Source organism: Lygodium microphyllum, chromosome 12, assembly GCF_053477565.2.
Source record: "Lygodium microphyllum isolate KBCC chromosome 12, Lygodium_microphyllum_v1.1.10, whole genome shotgun sequence".
In the NCBI taxonomy this organism is placed as follows: domain Eukaryota; kingdom Viridiplantae; phylum Streptophyta; class Polypodiopsida; order Schizaeales; family Lygodiaceae; genus Lygodium; species Lygodium microphyllum.
In genome coordinates, this window is record NC_141146.1 from 146099907 (window position 1) to 146118077 (window position 18171).

Sequence of the window (18171 nt, forward strand, 5' to 3'; positions counted from 1 at the left end):
CAATCCATTCTCTTAGATTTTACATTGGTATACTATCATTATGGCTAGTTCTTCAAATGATAGTGCTATTTTTAATTTTAAAAATCTTGATGATACAAATTTTACCCATTGGAAGATGCAGATATGGCAAGTACTAGTTCAAAAGAAGCAAGTTAGGCCTTTGAAAACCAAGAGTGTAAAGCATGAAGGCATTGTTTGGATGATTGGGGTGAGTTAGATGAGCTATGTAAAGCCACTCTTATATTGTCATTGTCAAAACATGTTGCACGTGAGGATAATGCTTGACAAATATGGGAGAAAATATACAATCTTTATCACAAACAGAGTCTTATTTCACAAATGTATTGGTTGAAATAGCTTATGGATCTTCCCATGAAGGGACAAGTGTGTCCATGCATTTGAATTAACTTCATTATATTTTTAGTCAATTGACTTCATAGGGCATTGAGTTCAATCTCCCTCTCTTGTTCTTTCTTGTGACACTTCTTGAGTCATGAGATACTTTTCGTACAGCCATGTGTCCTAATATTCCTAAGGATGGCATAAAACTCCTAGATGTTGAGGGTGCCTTACTCACGGAGGAGATAAACAAAAAGAATGTGGATGTAGCCCGTACTTCTCATGCATTAACTGTTAGGGGAAACATAATGGTAAGAGCAGAATGGCCACCATGGTAGAGACTCACAAAGGTCTCAGTGTCATGGATAGTCTTGTAGTAAGTCTTGTGATCATAAGGCCTCTCTTACATGTTATTACTATGGGAATCATACAAGATAATCATAGTTAACACTCATTTCAAACAATGTACTAGATTTAGAATTTCATCATTCATGTTTTGAGAGATAACAACTTGTTGATATGTTTCACAATAATTTTCCACAACCAGAAGCTATTATAGGAAGCTTTGGAGACCTTTCTACCACAGTAGATTCAACAAGTCATCCAATATATAAACAAAACATCTTGTCCAAAATCATAGCAATTGTTCACACAAAATTTTCGGTCCGAATTCTCAGTTATAGTCTTCTTTGCCTATTCTGTCATTAACTAGTTAATGGGTCACCCCAATGTTCACACAATAGGTATTCTATGACAAGCTCAAAAAGCTAAAATAAACAATGAAAGTAACATATGTTTTCTAAAGAGTTGAATAAAATTGTATAAAATATCAAATTCATGTGAAACATGGACATGCTTTTAGACGATTTGATTTTAAAAAACAATGGAAGATAATAAAGGAAGCTTATTTGCAACATTAAAGTATAACACCATATTAATATAGGAATCTTGTTTGCATTAAATCAAACACCATATTAATATTGAACTTGGACAACAAGGGTGGACCTATGATAGTCAAAAATGGAATATGTTGTCCCTCCTATACTTAGATTTTTTGCACCAAGGCACCATTAGCACTTACACATGGTCTTACCCTTCATAAGTAGGTGAGAGACACTAACAAGTGTTATGCTTTTGTAAGTCAACCAAATTTTCCAAACTTTCAATGCATGCAAGGGGAAAAGAAAGTTTTAATGGAATGATTTGCTTGAGATTGGATCAATTTAAAATTCCAATAAAAGCTATGACAAAAGCTTGCGTGACCATTCCTTAACTATAGATCGTACATTAGAATATAGTTTTGGCAATGTAAAATTGAGTGACAAAAAATTAAAGAAAATATAAAGTGAGGATTGGCTAGCAACCACTGCAAGAATGTGGAAAATGTGATGTCATCTATCATAATGAGCTAGCAATGTAATAAAGATATCACATGTAAAGACCGATTGGATTGAATTTTGTGTAAAAGGGACTCTATGGTATACATATCATATTGCAACACAATCTTGTTTCAGTGTGCCCATCATATCCGTCCTATAATGGCATTGTTGTGTATTATGATCCAACTTATGCAATGTTTTACTTTTGATTAGTCTTGTCTAAGAATGATCACACCTTAAATTGCTATTAGAGTTTCTTCAATATTTTGACCTACCTTAAGCAATGCTTTAGTTACAATTACATTATTAGGTGTAGCACAATCCCCAATTTTTCTTAATTTTTTATATGGTTATTTCGATTGACCTTAGTACTAGTCTTATAGTAAACAAGATAGAATTGTGTCTATTTGTATATCTCCATAGATGTGTGCATCTTGATCCACCTTACTATTAGTCCTGCTATTGCAAAGAATCCATGTATTTTTTTCCACACACACATGCATGTGCACGCTTGTATATGTATACGTGTATCTATACATATATGCATGTATACGTATATACACATTTGTGTGTGTGTGTGTGTGTGTGTGTGTGTGTGTGTGTGTGTGTGTGTGTGTGTGTGTGTGTGTGTGTGTGTGTGTGTGTGTGTGTGTGTGTGTGTGTGTGTGTGTGTGTGTGTGTGTGTGTGTGTGTGTGTGTGTGTGTGTGTGTGCTCACATATTTGTGTGTGTTTAGAGGAGAGAGTTCAAATGGTTATGATCGGGCATTAGATAGATGTCGACATCTTCAAAGAGATGATCCAAGGTGGTTTCATGTATGGTACAAACCAAAATATGGCAATTGTAATTCTAATAGCTTAGACATTTTTTAAAAATATGCTACTAACTACCAATCTAGAATTCTACCCCATAGTTTAATTCACACCAATACCAGAGACTATTCATTCACATTGGAATGGAAAACCATTATAGTGAAGGGGATGGGAGAATATCAAGTGGAGGGGCACATAATAATGATCCTTAAATGCTAAAGCACATAAACAATGTCTCAAAGGGAGTCAACTCAAGAACCTTGTATCTATACAATGTCTTAAAAAGAGCCAACACAAGAAACCCTCATTTGTATAGTCTATTCTACGAATTCGACAAAATGTATTAAAAGAGGGGAACATATAGACATTTGAAAGGTCCCAACCTTGAGCAAGTTTTTAGTATCCCATTGTCAAGGTTATACCTTTATCTAATGCATGCCCTTTGTGGGAAGAAGTTGTTTCTGTGCACATATGCTTGGATTGTGAAGGCTCATTCAACAAAGCTTTAATCCATTAAAGCTATGAACAAGTTGAATATTGGATTATATGTTGGTCCACCATTGATAACAAGATGAGAAAAAGTCCAAGGATGTTAAGTATGTCCTAAAAAAGCTTCTACTTGGAGGAGTCAAAGAGAAATTATTTCTTTTTGAACCATCATCCTAATAACATAGAAGGATTTGGTGGGAGTGTCAATTGTCAAGTGTTCACAAAGTAGTAGTTGACTACATAGATAAAGGGCAGTCAAAGAACAAGAAGAGCTAGTGTTTACATATCTTTGAATGTAATCTTCAAATGAAATAGCTAATGAGTTTAAGATGGGTGTGGCTTATGAATAGACATCACATGTTCTATGGGAAGATGTTACAACACTTCCAATATTTTTTACCTCATAATTTATCAAAAGTAAAAATTTCAATATCACGAAAGGAAAATATTTACAATCATGCTACTTATATCAATTGGTTTACTCAAGGAATGAAGAAGATCCTCTACCAAGTGTGACCAAGGTACTTCAATAGCATAAGATATCGTGTGGAGCAAAGAGAGCAAATAGTCTAATGGAACAAGCAAAAAGAATCACAAATTAGGAATGGAATTTGAATTACAAGAAAAATGAGAAACATAAGAAACACACCAAATTGATAGTTTTAAACGTGAGTGGAGTACAAAGAAGAGACAAGGGAACATGTGGAAAAATGTGTAAGACAAGTTTTTGAGAATTTTGAAAATATGTAAGGCCAAGGTTTTTGAGAAATTTGAAAATACATTTCTATTAGGCATCTAGGCTTGCAAGTTCAATATATGCTTTGCATAATATTTGATAATCCTTTATTGTCTTGTAGATGGCTTTGTTTCATCTTCTATAATCCATGATTACTTGAATATTGTGCTTGTGTCTCGATAACTCTTGTTTGTCCTACTTCTTTAGCAATTTTGGATATGTGATAGATACCACATGTAGCATAGGCATCGGTAATATATGCTTCTCAAAGCATATCCTCCTCAGCTTCCACCAAATATACCTAGACTTGGTTATTTTCCAATGGGTAGCTTTGTTTGTGTTCCACATTCCCTACTAGTATCCTTTAAGCTTATTTAAGGCACTTAGAAAGTTCCTGGCTTTGGTAGGGCAAATCATAAAAGTCTAGGAAAATGTTTTGCCTATAAATCAAGTACTTAAATACTATTACTACACATACCACATTATTTACACTATTTTCCCAATATTGTTGATCAAGGATCTCCATGAATGTGGTCAATTTGCAAATGAACATAGTCATGGTTTTCCTTGCCTTTCATCCTAAAAGCATCCAATGAACAAAATTTTGAATCACAAAAACTTGGAATTCCATTTGATGATTTGAAACATGTTAACACATTAGCATTTCAATTTGGTTTGATACCATTTTCATTATCCTTTACACTAGGAAGTCACCATTCGGAACTTAAATTCAAAGGATGAGCACCTCCAAACATGGCCTTTGTAAGAGATGTAGGGTAAGGGGGTCAACTATAGAACTAAAGAAAAATATGTATTTTTTGAGAGGATTTTTTCATTTTGCTTTTTATTTTAGATCTAAAAATATGGGCACATAGGGAACACCAAGAGGAATTGAATGAAGTCTCATATTTAACTTTTTTAAATTTTTTTAAAAAATTACGTAATTTAAAAAACTCAAGTTTTGGGGGTTTTAGTGCTTCGAGTTGAGTTGGCTTGCAAATGTAGTGGCTCAAGAACTGATGCTAGCTAAGCTATTAGGTGACCTTAATACTAAATTAGGAATTTGGATTTTGGTTGATTCTTATGGGCTATAGCCAAAACCTTCCATTGCGTAGTGTACTTGAGAGAGCCTACATGACAAACTCCATGTTATTCTCAGGAGTACCAAACGATGTCACTTAAAAAAAAGTCTCTCAATGGACTACTAAATGGTGCCACCGACTGCTTTTCAATACCCGCTCTTATGACTTTCTTCAATTTACAAAAATATTTGCTGAGTATGCTTAGATGCATAGGTGTATAAAGATTTATCTCGGCTTCTCTTGGAAAGTTGCAGTTGGATATTAAACATTGCATTGTTGGTACTAGAGATTTCCCAAGCATTTTGATTTACAAATGTCCCAAACTAAGGTTGCATTTGGATATTTAAAAACATAACTGCATTGATGATGCTCAGGGATATCTTGGGTATGGCTACACACAAAGGGTAATATATATGCTGAGTAAGATATTCTTTGTGCTTTGACTATGAAGTAACCCAGTCTAGGTGATAATTCATGGATCTTCTTTGACTACTACACTTTGACAAGTAAAAAACCACTGTGGCTTCACTTAATGATACAGATTTCTGGAGCTAACCCAAATCTAAGGTAACTCCATACAAAACTATACAATGGAATGATTACAAGAATTAAGCATGAGGGAAAGACCTCTGCTATATGTCAGAAACAGGGTTCCTAATGAAACCATTCGCATAATGTTTAATTCAGCTAGGGACTAATAAACAGGGTTTTATGTTACAAGTACAAGGAAACTCCTTGCTGGAACGAGTAATGAGCTTTAGGGCATTCGAATTCTGATGTGCATTCTGGCATGTTCTGTTCAGAATCCACTGTCCGCTTGCTAGTGCCTCTGAAGACTGCTCCATAGTTAAAACTGAAGAAATGACATTTCCAGGTAACATGCATGACCCTTGAAAGTGAATCCACAAAAAAAAAAAACCTGCACAAAGAGAGCATGCAACCAACTTTTTGGGTCATTTTCTCAGTTGCAAGTTTGCTGTTCCAGAAAGAATGTTGCCAAACAACATGATTAATTGTGAGAACTCCATTCAACAGTATCATACCTTTTGCCTGCTGTGCCGGCAGCTTGGGCACTGATGCACCAGATGCTACCAAAAGACAACAAGATAATCAGAAAGGCCAACTTTTCATGCATGGAAGCCATGCACATTAGGAAGGATAGATTGATCAGCTTCATGGCTGAGGCTGTTAGTTCTCTCTATAAAAAGATAGAGACCGCTCAGGTGAAAGAATATGAGATTCTCTAAGAGCAGCTCTGGCATTTCTGGCAGAACTTGCAATATAGAGTGGAAAGCTGCAGACGACATCCATATCCGAACAAATAAGGGAAAGATGTGTCAGTGCAACAAAACACGAGATAAAGCTTCTGAAATTGGACTGAATAGAGATTCTGATTTAAGCATTGCTTTGAAGCTGGTAAGGATGTTGGATGCTGATGGCAGAGCTGAAACATGAAGGCTACCAATCTTCAAGCCACATTGCAGTATTCAGATCTTCCAAGCTCGTTAAAGAAGTATCCACCTGAACCTGAAAATCCTCTGCATGATGGGTGTCCACAGCACGCTCTAAGCGGGACAATATCTCAGTAGGTACTTTTATCTGACACTCCAGCATATCCTCCCAGTCCAGACCGCCAAACCAAGGATGCTGTTTAATCGAAAATGCTCCGTTTTCATCTGAACCAAGCCTCTCTTTTTCTTCAACAACAAGAAGCTGTCACACCCATAATGGCATGAGGACAGCACACATTGAAACAGCATTTTGCCACATACAGGAATACAATGTTACTTTACCTTGTTGAGAAGATCATTGACTTCGGGACTAAAAGTGTCTGGAAAAACCAACTGCCGCCGTGCAACTCTCGCAAATATATCAAGCTCACTGTCTCGCCAACTCCCAAAAGGCAACTCATTCTGCAGCATATAGTAGATGAGAACCCCCACTGCCCACCTGCAAAGTTACGCCACTCTGAGTACAGACATGAGCAACAATACTTTCTCAATACGGGCACTTGCCAGAACCCTCAGTCTCTTTACTAATGAGGGAAAACAGGATTTGAGCAGCTCACTTATGTTTTGAAGAACTGTGTTTTGCACCACTTTATGAGAAGCTGGTAGCTTAGAACTTGACATAATTGATAACCTACTTACCCTAGAGATATCCATGTCCTACCAATTTCCATAATAACAAGTGTTCTCAACAAAATAGAATCAGTACACACAACACAATAAAAACAATAGGGATCATCAGCTTGCTTCAGCTTACAAGACTAGAAGACAAATACAACAGAAAAGCACCGTTTGAAAGCTTGTATTTATATGCGAACTGCAATATCAGAATCTAAATCCTGGGATACTCATTACACTGAAATGATAAAGCCATATCCAAACTGCAGAGATCACCAATGACTTAACCATCATCCAGATGTTGTTCTACTACATGGCATGATAGTCTACTTCACATCCAAAATACTCCCAAAAGAAATCACAGGTCACTGAGCATATGCCCTGTCAACCCCCATCACGCGTGCCATCTAGGCCAGAACTCACACTCTTGGAACCTGCCTCTAACTAGGCGTATGTCACATGCTTGCTGGCTGGTCCAGCCCAAGTCGACTTTGTCTAGACTATTGTTAATAAGCCTGTCCATATGCTCTCATATCAAAATGGGATGATTCACAGGCCAGTATATCCATTGTCCTGTCTTCTGCCTTAAAACTGGCATACAGATTACATGCCTATTAATATGTTCTTATAAACCACATTCAGATAAAGCATGCTTTTAATTTCTTGAACAGCTTGAGCTTCAATTAGGGAATACAAAGTCCTAGATTTACCAATCTGCAGCAAAGCTATGTCCTTGGCCCTTTATAATTTCTGGAGCTAAAAAGTCTGCCATTCCACATATTGTAAATGTCCTTTCATCCGAGAGCTTTTTGGCAAAGCGAAAATCGATTAACTGCAAGGTAATCACATCATGAAATTATATGAGTCTACTTAGGCTTATCAAACTTTTCAAGAAATGCATGAGAACACATAGATCAGAGGTACACTGCTAGGAAAAGCCGTTAGCTGCATATGCATAGTGAGTACTGACTAAGCTCCCATACCAGACTAAGCATCTCTCCCAGTCACAGTTAGAAAAGAAGGTCAACTCGCCAGACCATTCAAGGCAAGGTGATAAGGTTCTAGTTTGAATTATGGTTCTCTTAGTCAAAACCATTTGAAAATGAAAGCATTCTACTTACTTGCAATCGTCCTTTGTCATCAAGCATCAATATATCAGGGCATATACCTCTGTATACAACACCGTCCTGTGATCATGAAACAACTCAGGTCAAGGAACCCACTCATTGGAGTAGTCAAAACCTCAAATCTGAAGCCATGCACTAACACTTTTCATGGATGCTCACATTTCACCCAAGCAGACATACAATCTCCTGTAAAGTGAGATATTGGCTTCACAGCTGTCCAGTAGAATTTTTACACAATGCCTATTACAATTTGATGTTAAATGATACCACCAACTTCCAACTGAAAAAACATGTCATACCTAATCACTAAGCCTATATCCTGCCAGTTAAGCAGCTATCATGTCATACAGCAACTTTAAATTCTAAAAGCTAAGACTAAATTGTCCATCAGTATCCAAACATGCTAAAGTATATCAAACAGTGCCCATCAAGCATGCTTCTCAGTGAGCATCCACTTTAACCAATGCAAGATTAATAACAAAAGGCCATCAGGCCCTATTTACCTCCATTCATAATTGTGCCTTCACAACCAAAGATACGACTTATACTACACAAAACCTACACTCTTCAATTCACACCTAAAATAAAGGCTCCATCAGGTCTAGTTTTGACTATAGACAACAAACAATCACAAAAGTTGCTTCCCTTAATATAATCGCTTTCATCATTGTCCCACAAGCTCATCGCTCAACCATTAGAACAACAGATCGTTTGGATCTCTATCATGGCTTCATGTTCAATGGTGTCTGATTAGTACCGTCCCTGACACTAGTGCAGTACCGATCAAACTAATAAAACTTGGATGTACGCCTCATGCTACATCTGATGCAAAAAATATATACAAACAATTTTAAGGCCAATACTAAAATGTTGTGACTTAAAACAATACACTTACAGACATATAGAGTCTTTACACTAGGAAGTACATATGAAGAACTTGAGAATAGAAAGGATGGAGAGCCTGAGGATAGAGCTTGAGGGTAGAGAGGATGGAGAGCTTGAGGATAGAGAGAGAGTAGAGAGCTTGAGAAGAGAGAGCTTGGGGGTAGATAGCTTATTAAGGTCCAGCTTGAAATTTGAAATTTGAAATGAGAAAGGGTAAGAGACGGAAAGAATCTACTGTTGGGATGGACTTGGAGGGGGGTGGGGGGCAGCGCTAAACAACACCTGCAGTCCCTCCAAAGGTAACTCCAAATTGTCATAAACAGTCACTGCAGTCCCTCCAAAGGTAACTCCAAATTGTCATAGACAGTCACTTCAAAAAAGTCAAAACAGTCCCTGATCTCTATGATAGATTACCTAATATTGCACCAGTCACATATTTCTTTCATGGAAAGATGATTATCAAGTTCAACAAAGAAAATGGCAATAACCCATTGAAACAAAATAAGGAAAATGGGCAAGAAATGTGGACAAACTATGCAATGGTCCAAGCTAAAATTACCTGGTTACACTATTATAATCATGTGTGTACAAGATGCACTAGAGATATGGATGCTTGGGGTCATTGTAAGTGCAGCTCTAAAGCCTTGAGGACTCAGATTTAACCCATTGTGTGGGCCAAATAAATCTACCATATAGGAGAGCCTAGGAGTCATCCATAAAGGCTTGGGCTCACTCCAAGTGTGGCTTTAGGACATCCTTGAGAAGCACTCAGCTTTAAGCCACCATATGGGGGAGCGCACTAGACATCCATAAAATCTACGCATTGGCACTTCCTTCCAATCATTATGGGGGATGGCCTCACCAGTTGAAACTTTTGATTGATGCACCGCTCCTATCAGGGTATAGAGTGAAGATAAGGGAGTTGAGCCATCTACTACACAAGTAATCTATGAATTCTGCCTCCAATATCCACTCAATCTGGTAAATTGTAGGAAGATAAGGGGAGGAATCATGATACAATGTCCTCCCCATTGGCAGATGCTGCCTCAAAGGCCTCTAGTGAAGAAAAAGCTTGAGACGACACTATGGGTTTCCAAGAAAGAGATGTCTCAACCATTATGAATGGGATCCATGTTGTTTGAGACACTTGTACAAACCAAGCCTTCATGATAGTTGCAAGATACACTTTAGAAGAGGATCAACTCTAATACTATATGAAGATATGCTAGGGCTTGCACAAGAAAACACAAAATATACAAACACAACTAAAACATAATTTATTGTCTAGCACTAGATCAAGGGCACAATCCTCAAGCCTACCACCAGAATGAGAAATAGGCTTAACAATTAAATTAAAATAAACTCTAATTCAAGTTCCTCGAGCTCTTGGCACGGTAACTATTGCACTAGCAGTGAAGGATTTGACACTAGGATGTGCAATGGACAAGTATGTATGCTATGCAATACAAGGATAGGGCGAAAGGAACAAGGTATAATGTGAAAGTTGTGAGAGTGCGCAACAAAAGAAAGAACTCGAACATAGAGGAAGAGAGAGAAAATATGCAAGAGAAGAAGAAAAAAAGTCTGCATTGAACAAGGAACAAATGTTGAATATAGGAGGACTGATTAGTCCGTGTACGTAGCCCACAACATCAATGAGGGCACTAGATCAGGCTGATGATGACAGCAGCATCGAAGACAGGGGAAGATGATGGAGTCAAAGAGTGCATTTGCGAAGGAAGGAGGAAAGATGAAGATATAAAAGGCTGCCAAGTGGGAAATGGCTATAAATAGCCAAATATCCCAAAAACTGGCCGACCTGAAATCTAGGAACAAAAATATGGCCAACCAATGTTTAATGCTAGTAAAAATGCCAAAAATGCTCAAAAAATCCGGAAAAGGGTGGACAATATCCGGCAGGCGAGGCAGGTTGAAGAATGCATAAACTACCCCGAGAAATGCACATGAATCCTCACTGGAGGAGAAAATGCACTGAAATGCAATAAACTCAGTGCTCCAGAATGAGCTACCTCCTCCGTCAAAACAAGTGATAGATAGGTCAAAGTTTCTAAAGTCCTCATCTAACTCAGATTGAGGCTCACAGCCAGGAGATGACAAGTGCATGTGAAAGGGAGGCTCAACGCTCGCTGGGGAAATAAAGGCAAAGTGCCAACACCACAAACAGGCATCAAGACAATGTCACCAATAGTGACTGAACCCTCAAAAGGGCATAGATCTTGCAATAAATCACCTTGTGGAGTCATATGACTAGAGGCTCCACTATCAACCAGCAAAGGTCTCATAGAAGACAAGGCAACCACTGAAGAAGGCTCCTCAACAATATGAAGAAACACTAACTCATGGGTAACCGTTGAAGTAGAGGTAGAAGACTCGGATGCATTAGCTCCATCCTTCACTTCCAGACGAAGGTGAGGGTACTTCTTCCAACATTTCTTCTCTGGATGTGTCCCCTTCCCACAATATGGGCATTTAGGCTTCTGTGAGTCAGAGTTGGAGCCCCAAGAACGCTCCTATTATTAAGCCTTTGACTTTCCTTTCTCCTTCTTCCCCCCTCCCGAACTTGCAACAAAGCTTTAGTGGAGGTGGATCCACTTGCTACCTCTTTGGCACGCTCGTCATGCTCCAAAACAAGTGAGGCAAGCTCCTCCTATAGAAGCTTCTCATGGGTCCTCCATATAAAAAGGCCAATGTAGAAGACATCAGACCGAGGAGATAGCAGCTGAGTCAAAAGAATCATGGCCTTATCCTCTAAAGAGATCATCATGCCAAGGGACGCAAGCTCGTCCCTCATGTCCTCCAACCTATTAATATGATCCTTCATGAAAGAAGAATCATCAACAATGACCATCTGTAATTTCTTATCAAGAGTAATCCAGTGGACAAATGTCTTCTAATAGTACAAAGAAGCAAGCTTTATCCACACTTCCCCTGCTTTCCATAACCTACATACATACACTAGGATAGAATCTTATAAGCTCATATAGAGAAAAGATTGGGCTCTAGAGTTGAGTCGATCCCATAAGGCCACACGATCCATTGATGATCCAACAATGGGATCCTCCACTGGACGGGAAATAGGATGGATAACAAACTCCCAAAGATCGAAGGTATCAAGGATACACTCCGCCTTACATGACCAAAGCGAGTATTTGGAACCATCAAGCTAGTCTTCTTTGAGTAAAGAAGGGAGTGCGGGCAAGGTGATGGCAATAGTCGCAAAGGCTGGGGACCACCACATGGTGGGAGACAGATGGCTAGAATCTGCACACAAGATAGAGAAACCTGCATGGAAGAGATGAGACTGAATGGCGGCAGCAGGTCTATTTATAGATGAGGATGGACCCTCCTAAATTAGGGTTTCAATAAACTCTCTCAAACCGCTCCTCCCCGTTTTAGGATTTTCATTAAATTAAACTTGTTTTGGGGCTGTTTAAGTAGCTAATCAGCATGGAATGCATTTCTAAGCTCAACATCCCCTCTCAAGCCCAAAACAAGGTGAGAAAAGAAGGCCAATCCAATTTGCCCAAGGCGTCCCATCCCAAAGCAGCCAAGGCATCGGACAAAGGGTGTACGATGGCTACCCAGTGACCTACCAAGACTATAGAGGCGATGGTTATCTTACCAAGGGAGTCCAAGTAGTCACCCCAAAGAGTACAGACCATCAGACAAAGGGTGCTCATTGGCTGCCTAGTGGCCTACCAAGCCCTACAAAGGCGGATGAAACTACAATGAACTTGATTTTATTTTTTTACGTGAGAGATAGTTTGCATTCGATTATGTAGAAGACAAGAGAATAAGAAGGAATGGTTAGGTCCAACCCATCACAAAACAGACAAGCTACCCATCCACTCCAAGATATCAATGATGAGGGAATGATAAGGAAGTATCAATGGTGTGGTGTACAAACCGCCGGTGGAAACAACTTAGGATCCATGTAGTGGTGCTCTGCACAATGAGTATGCTGCATGCTGTGAAATGCTCATGCAACAAATGCCACTTGGACAATGTCCCTCGTAGAAAAATTGTTCACTTGCCCAAGCACCCTAGTACAAAGATCATGAAACCCTAGTACAAAGATCATGAAATCATGCAATGCAAAGGGTGAAGGTACAACGGGGAGGAAAGGCTGATGTCGAAGACAAGTGCCGAAATCTATAGAATACCAAGAAGGGTAGGAACCCCCTCTAAGCATGGAATAGCGACGCCGAAGAAGGAAGAGGATCCAAATGTCGCTCTTCATGTGATGCCGAGAACCATGATGAGAAGAAGCGTCCCAACTGGAAGAGTGAGGTAGAAGTCACCACCATGATAGCATCAAGAGAAATGTTGTATGATCCGCCTCAGGAGGAGAAGCCTCCATGCTGGTAGAAGAGCAAAACTTCTAGGAAGATGAAACCATAAAGGAAACGCTGTGCATCCCATGTCTCGAGTCCAAATAGGACGAGACAAACCTATATGTTAGCCTAGCTCTAAACAAAGTCTCCAAAAGAGAGTAGGATCTACAATCACAGAGGTCAATAGTGAGATGCTCTAAAAAGAAAACCAAAATTGAAATGCAAAAGGAATTGAATGAACAAGTGCAATAATGCAAATGTGTATGTGTGTGTAAATGCAATAGAAGACTTGAAAAATAAAAGGCTAAGTGTGTGGCAACCATTGCATACGGTGAGAAAGGGAAGGAGGCTTAGAAGGTGCAATGAAGTTTCTAGGAAGGGATGCGTAAAGTGCAATAGGATCGTTGCTAGCAGACCAATCAGTCAACCCCTCAAGAGTAGAGTAGGATGGCCCACCGAGGCTGTCAGTGTGCCACGTGTCCAGCATCCATGGGGGCTGAAGGAGGAGATGGGGCAGCAGTGGGAGGCATAGCCCCACAAGACTCTTTAGTCGTAGTAGTTTGATGTGGTTTTCTAGAAGGAAGACCTTGGGCCTTAGTACAACACTCCTCGTCCACATGGCCCGATCTCTAGCAGTGAGTGCAAAATCTATTTTTATTAGAAATTTGCTACCAAAGGGATCGAGGTTCTTTGTTTCTGTCAAAGGAAGTGGTGTCACCCTTGTTTTGCTTGCCTTCGCATCTTGCGAGTTCTTGCCAATATTGGTTTTCCCTTCCAAAGAAAAGGTAACCAACCTGCTTCTTGTGGACTTGATCATGCAACCTTGCGTAATGTAAGAATTGACACTCAAGATAATGTGTTGGATATATGGAAGTATTTATCGGGCAACTTGTTCAAGAAAAGCGTGACATGATCATCATCTGACTTCGGAGAGCCAATAGTAGCAAACTCCACTAGTAACCTCCAATATTTGGCCAACTTGACTTTCAGATCATCCCCTTCCTTAATGGAAATTTCTTGAAGCTCAAAGTCAATGTTTATACACCAAGTATAATCTCTAGCTACATAGCGGTTGATGAGATGACTCCCACGTTCCGATGCAAGAGGAAAGTGCTGTAATTGAGAGTGAAACTCCGGAAGCAAATCAGCTTGGCATTGACTATGGCATTGCGAGCTCTCCATAGAAGGATGTAATCAAGGTGGGCTAGGTGAGGGTCAAGCATAGACTCAAGACCAACAACAAGGTCCCAAAGACCCTGAGACTCAAGCACTTACTGCATATAATTCGACCAAGTAGTGAAATTCAACTCGTTGAAACCATAGTTGCCTTCGTACGTTATACGGACAGATTCGTACAATACCGTACGGTACGTATCCATACAAATTCGTATGTGAATTTGGGCCTGTTTCAACCACGTTGCCTGCGCATCCTGCATCCCGCATCACGTGTTTCCTATGCCTCCACTTTTACTCCCCCTGCTTGTGTGGCACTTTTTGGGAGGTGGGAAGCCTTGGATACCTCATCCCACCCCCTTTTCCAGCCATGCACTCCCCTCCCCAACCCTCTTTGGATTCCTTCTAACTGGCAGCCCTCTCTTTGACCGTTGACCCCTCTCTGACTGTTTGAACTTTGACCCGTCTCTCATCTACAAAGGTGCTCCTCTCATCCATGCTTCCACACCAATTCAGCAAGCACTTACCATTCTCATCTTCCTCTCTTGGATCTTGGTTCTTGAATGGACTTGTGATTTGTCATTCTCGAATCTCACCTCCCAGCCCCTCTTTCCCGCACCCTATCAAAGCATTTGCCATTCTCAAATCTCATCTCACATCCTCTCTATCCCACACCCTATCAAAGCATTTGCCATTCTCATCTACCATCCCCTCTCTCTCACTCTTGCTCTTTCAACTTTACCCCAACCATCGAGCCTCTCGAGTCTCCCTCCCTTTCAACTTTCAAGACTCAACTTTCAAGTTTCCAGAGTCGAGACTCTCTCTCTCTCTCTCTCTCTCTCTCTCTCTCTCTCTCTCTCTCTCTCTCGGGCATCTTTATCCGTCATCGGCACCATGAGTCATGAGAAGCACAAGGCCTTCAATTTGCATGCGATCCATGTGGAGAGGGACACAAAGAAATCCAACTCCCACCATTGGACATGCAAGTACTGCAAGAAGTACTATACAAGTAGTGCAACTCAGCTTCTTCAATATCTTTCCAAGAACCGGGGGAGGAGGCAAGTTGCTCCATACAAGGAGATCCCTCAAAACATTGCAGAGAAGATTCTCACCAAGATGAGAGGGGGATCCACAAGAGGAGGAGGAAGTGGCTTATCAGCACCAACTCCTATGCCTACTAACGAGGAAGCATCCAATGTGGATGTATCTTCAACCGATGCGGGAGAGGCCTCTACCATTGGTGGTGGGGGCTCCACATCCGCATCCGGCTCCAGTAAAGGACAAAGAATGGAGGCTCATGCGGTGTCGGAGAGACAATCCTCTCTCTCTCAAGCTCCCGGTCATGTGCATGGATCGGTTGTCTTTCTTAGAGAAAGGCAACGACCTGTGGACATTGAAGTTGCATGCAAGTTTATTGAGTGCAATCTTGCATTCAATGTCCTAAAGCAAGAGCAATGAAAGAAGATGGTAAAAGCCATTGCCAATGTAGGTCCATGTGAAGGATGGACAGGTGTTACATACAATGACATGAGGACGAAAAAGATTGATGAAGAGAAGGAGAGGATTGATAGAACCCTTGATCCTATTCAAGCCGCATGGATAAAATATGGTTGCTCCATTCTCACCGACAGATGGAGTGATCGTAAGAAACGTAGCATCGTCAACATACTCATCTCATGTCCACTCGGCACTTACTTTTTGCGGGCCGTAGATACCGACAAGAGGGGGAGAAAAACGACGAGCGCATTCATCTACCGCCACATTCAACAAGCTATTATTGAGGTATACATTGCAATTTGCCTTTTAAATTTGTTTCACTTTCTTTCATTATGATAATATCATGATTCATAATTGAAATTTGATTTATGGATAATGGCATATGCATAAGTATCTATCTCCCTATTCTAACAATTAATTTCTCTCTATTCGTTGTCATTGTCGTGACTCCCTTTTATAGGGTGGTGTTATGTATGAGTGATTGCGAGGGATCCACCATGTGTCTTCTCGTTCACTTCTTTAGAGCAGCATTGGTGGAGGCACGTGCTTGTATAGCGATCACAAAGACACAGCATGCACATGTTTTAGAGATAGCAAAGAGGAGATGGGTGTGGATGCATAATCCCATCCATGGTTTTGCCGCATTGGTACATCTGACCTACAAGTCACCAACGGTCATGGATGATGGAGAGTTCCGTTCGGACCAGCTTACTTATTTGACTCATGTGGTCCCTGTGGATGACCACAATGCAGTGCTGGAGAAGCAAGGATGCTACGCAGATCGGAGAGGACATGTGGCTTTTGCTTCTCCCACTTGTTGGAGGAGAGAGTTACTTGTGAACCCTTTATTTTGGTGGCAAAACTTTGGATGCGTGCACTGGAGACCCTTCAGCCCTTAGCCATGAGGGTCCTTACCTAGGATTGCTCTTCTAGTGCATGTGAGAGAAACTGAAGTGCCTATTCTCTCATTCACACAAAGATTCGCAATCGGTTCCAAAGCAGGTAAAGTTTAAACACTTAACCATAACATTTAAAATTTAAAATTTGTTCTTTTAACTTTTAAACTTTGAACTTTGAAGTTTATACTTTACAATTTAGACTTTAGCATTTACAATGATCAATCTTATATGTATCACCACATTGTATAGGTGAATGTTGATACATTCAAGTTGACGGGCGATACTCTTTCGAGTATACATAAGGAGGTGGATGAGGAGGAGAAGATGATTTTCACGAAGCTCTATAGAGCTTATAGCAGCAAATACTCGTAACACTCGCAGTCAGCGTGCTCGTGGGCAAGGAGTTCGAGTAGGTGGTAGCAAGGGCATGGTCATTCGACGCCCTCCATCATCGAGGGGTGGTTCGAGTGGCTTACAAGCATATGTAAGGCAGGGCTCTAGTAGCTCACATCATGTGCCTCGTGACGACATTCCCCCCTTGCCTACACAGCCACCAACTAGGGAGCCATCATTAGATGATGATGGTAACTCATCAATGAGGATGAGTATAAGTTTGTCTCATCGTCGGACGCGGAGGAGTCATCTTCAGACTCTCTTGATGAGCATTCAAATGGTTCTGATGATGATGATGATGATAGTGATGCCTCATCATAGATTCATATGACATAGATCTCTCTTTTTTTTTGTATCAATAATCAAATATACTAGACTATAGTTGTATCGCATGTTTTGCGCAACCCATGCGACCGCAATAGTCACTCCATGTATTCATCTTATTCTATAATGAAATTGCTATTTTCACTTTAAACATGTATTCTATGATCTAGCATTTAATGATTTATGGTTTTTGTTATTTAAAAAATCATCTGAATTTTTTTTCGTACTAATATCGTACCGTACCTTATAAAATCATAAGGTACCATTTAGTACCGTATTTTATCGTACCATACCGTATCATAACTTTCGTACCTGACAACTATGGTTGAAACGAGTCTTATCCGTGAAGGCATTATTGGCCAAGGCAATAGGAATGGTAGTGCTTGGATAAGGTGGATACGGTGGGTATTGTGGTAGAAAGGAGTACACTTGGGAATGGGTCCCATAGTATCCACTAGGCATTCGAGAAGTGTGCACGGTGGATCCAAAGGTGTGCATGGGATGACTAGCCATTGGCATTGTCGCCGCATGAGGACCCCATTGTGGAGGGACAAGG

The 18171-nt window shown here is 40.2% G+C and overlaps 1 protein-coding gene across 2 annotated transcripts in view; it reads right to left on the reverse strand.

The window, feature by feature from the left end:
• Positions 1-5134: 5134 nt before the first annotated feature.
• The window catches only part of LOC148028412 (protein phosphatase 2C and cyclic nucleotide-binding/kinase domain-containing protein), a 44176-nt gene continuing 31139 nt past the window's right edge, over positions 5135-18171 (reverse strand). Inside the window, exons 12-17 of one of the 2 annotated variants that reach the window (XM_087690217.1) lie at positions 8084-8149; positions 7673-7794; positions 6630-6786; positions 6358-6549; positions 5880-6130; positions 5135-5755 (exon numbers count right to left, since the gene is read on the reverse strand). In XM_087690217.1, the coding sequence (XP_087546343.1) occupies positions 6080-6130; positions 6358-6549; positions 6630-6786; positions 7673-7794; positions 8084-8149 (588 nt within the window). In that variant the 3' untranslated portion in view covers positions 5135-5755; positions 5880-6079. Of the gene's footprint in view, positions 5756-5879; positions 6550-6629; positions 6787-7672; positions 7795-8083; positions 8150-18171 lie in introns of both variants that reach the window. The other variant, XM_087690216.1, reaches the window with a different exon arrangement.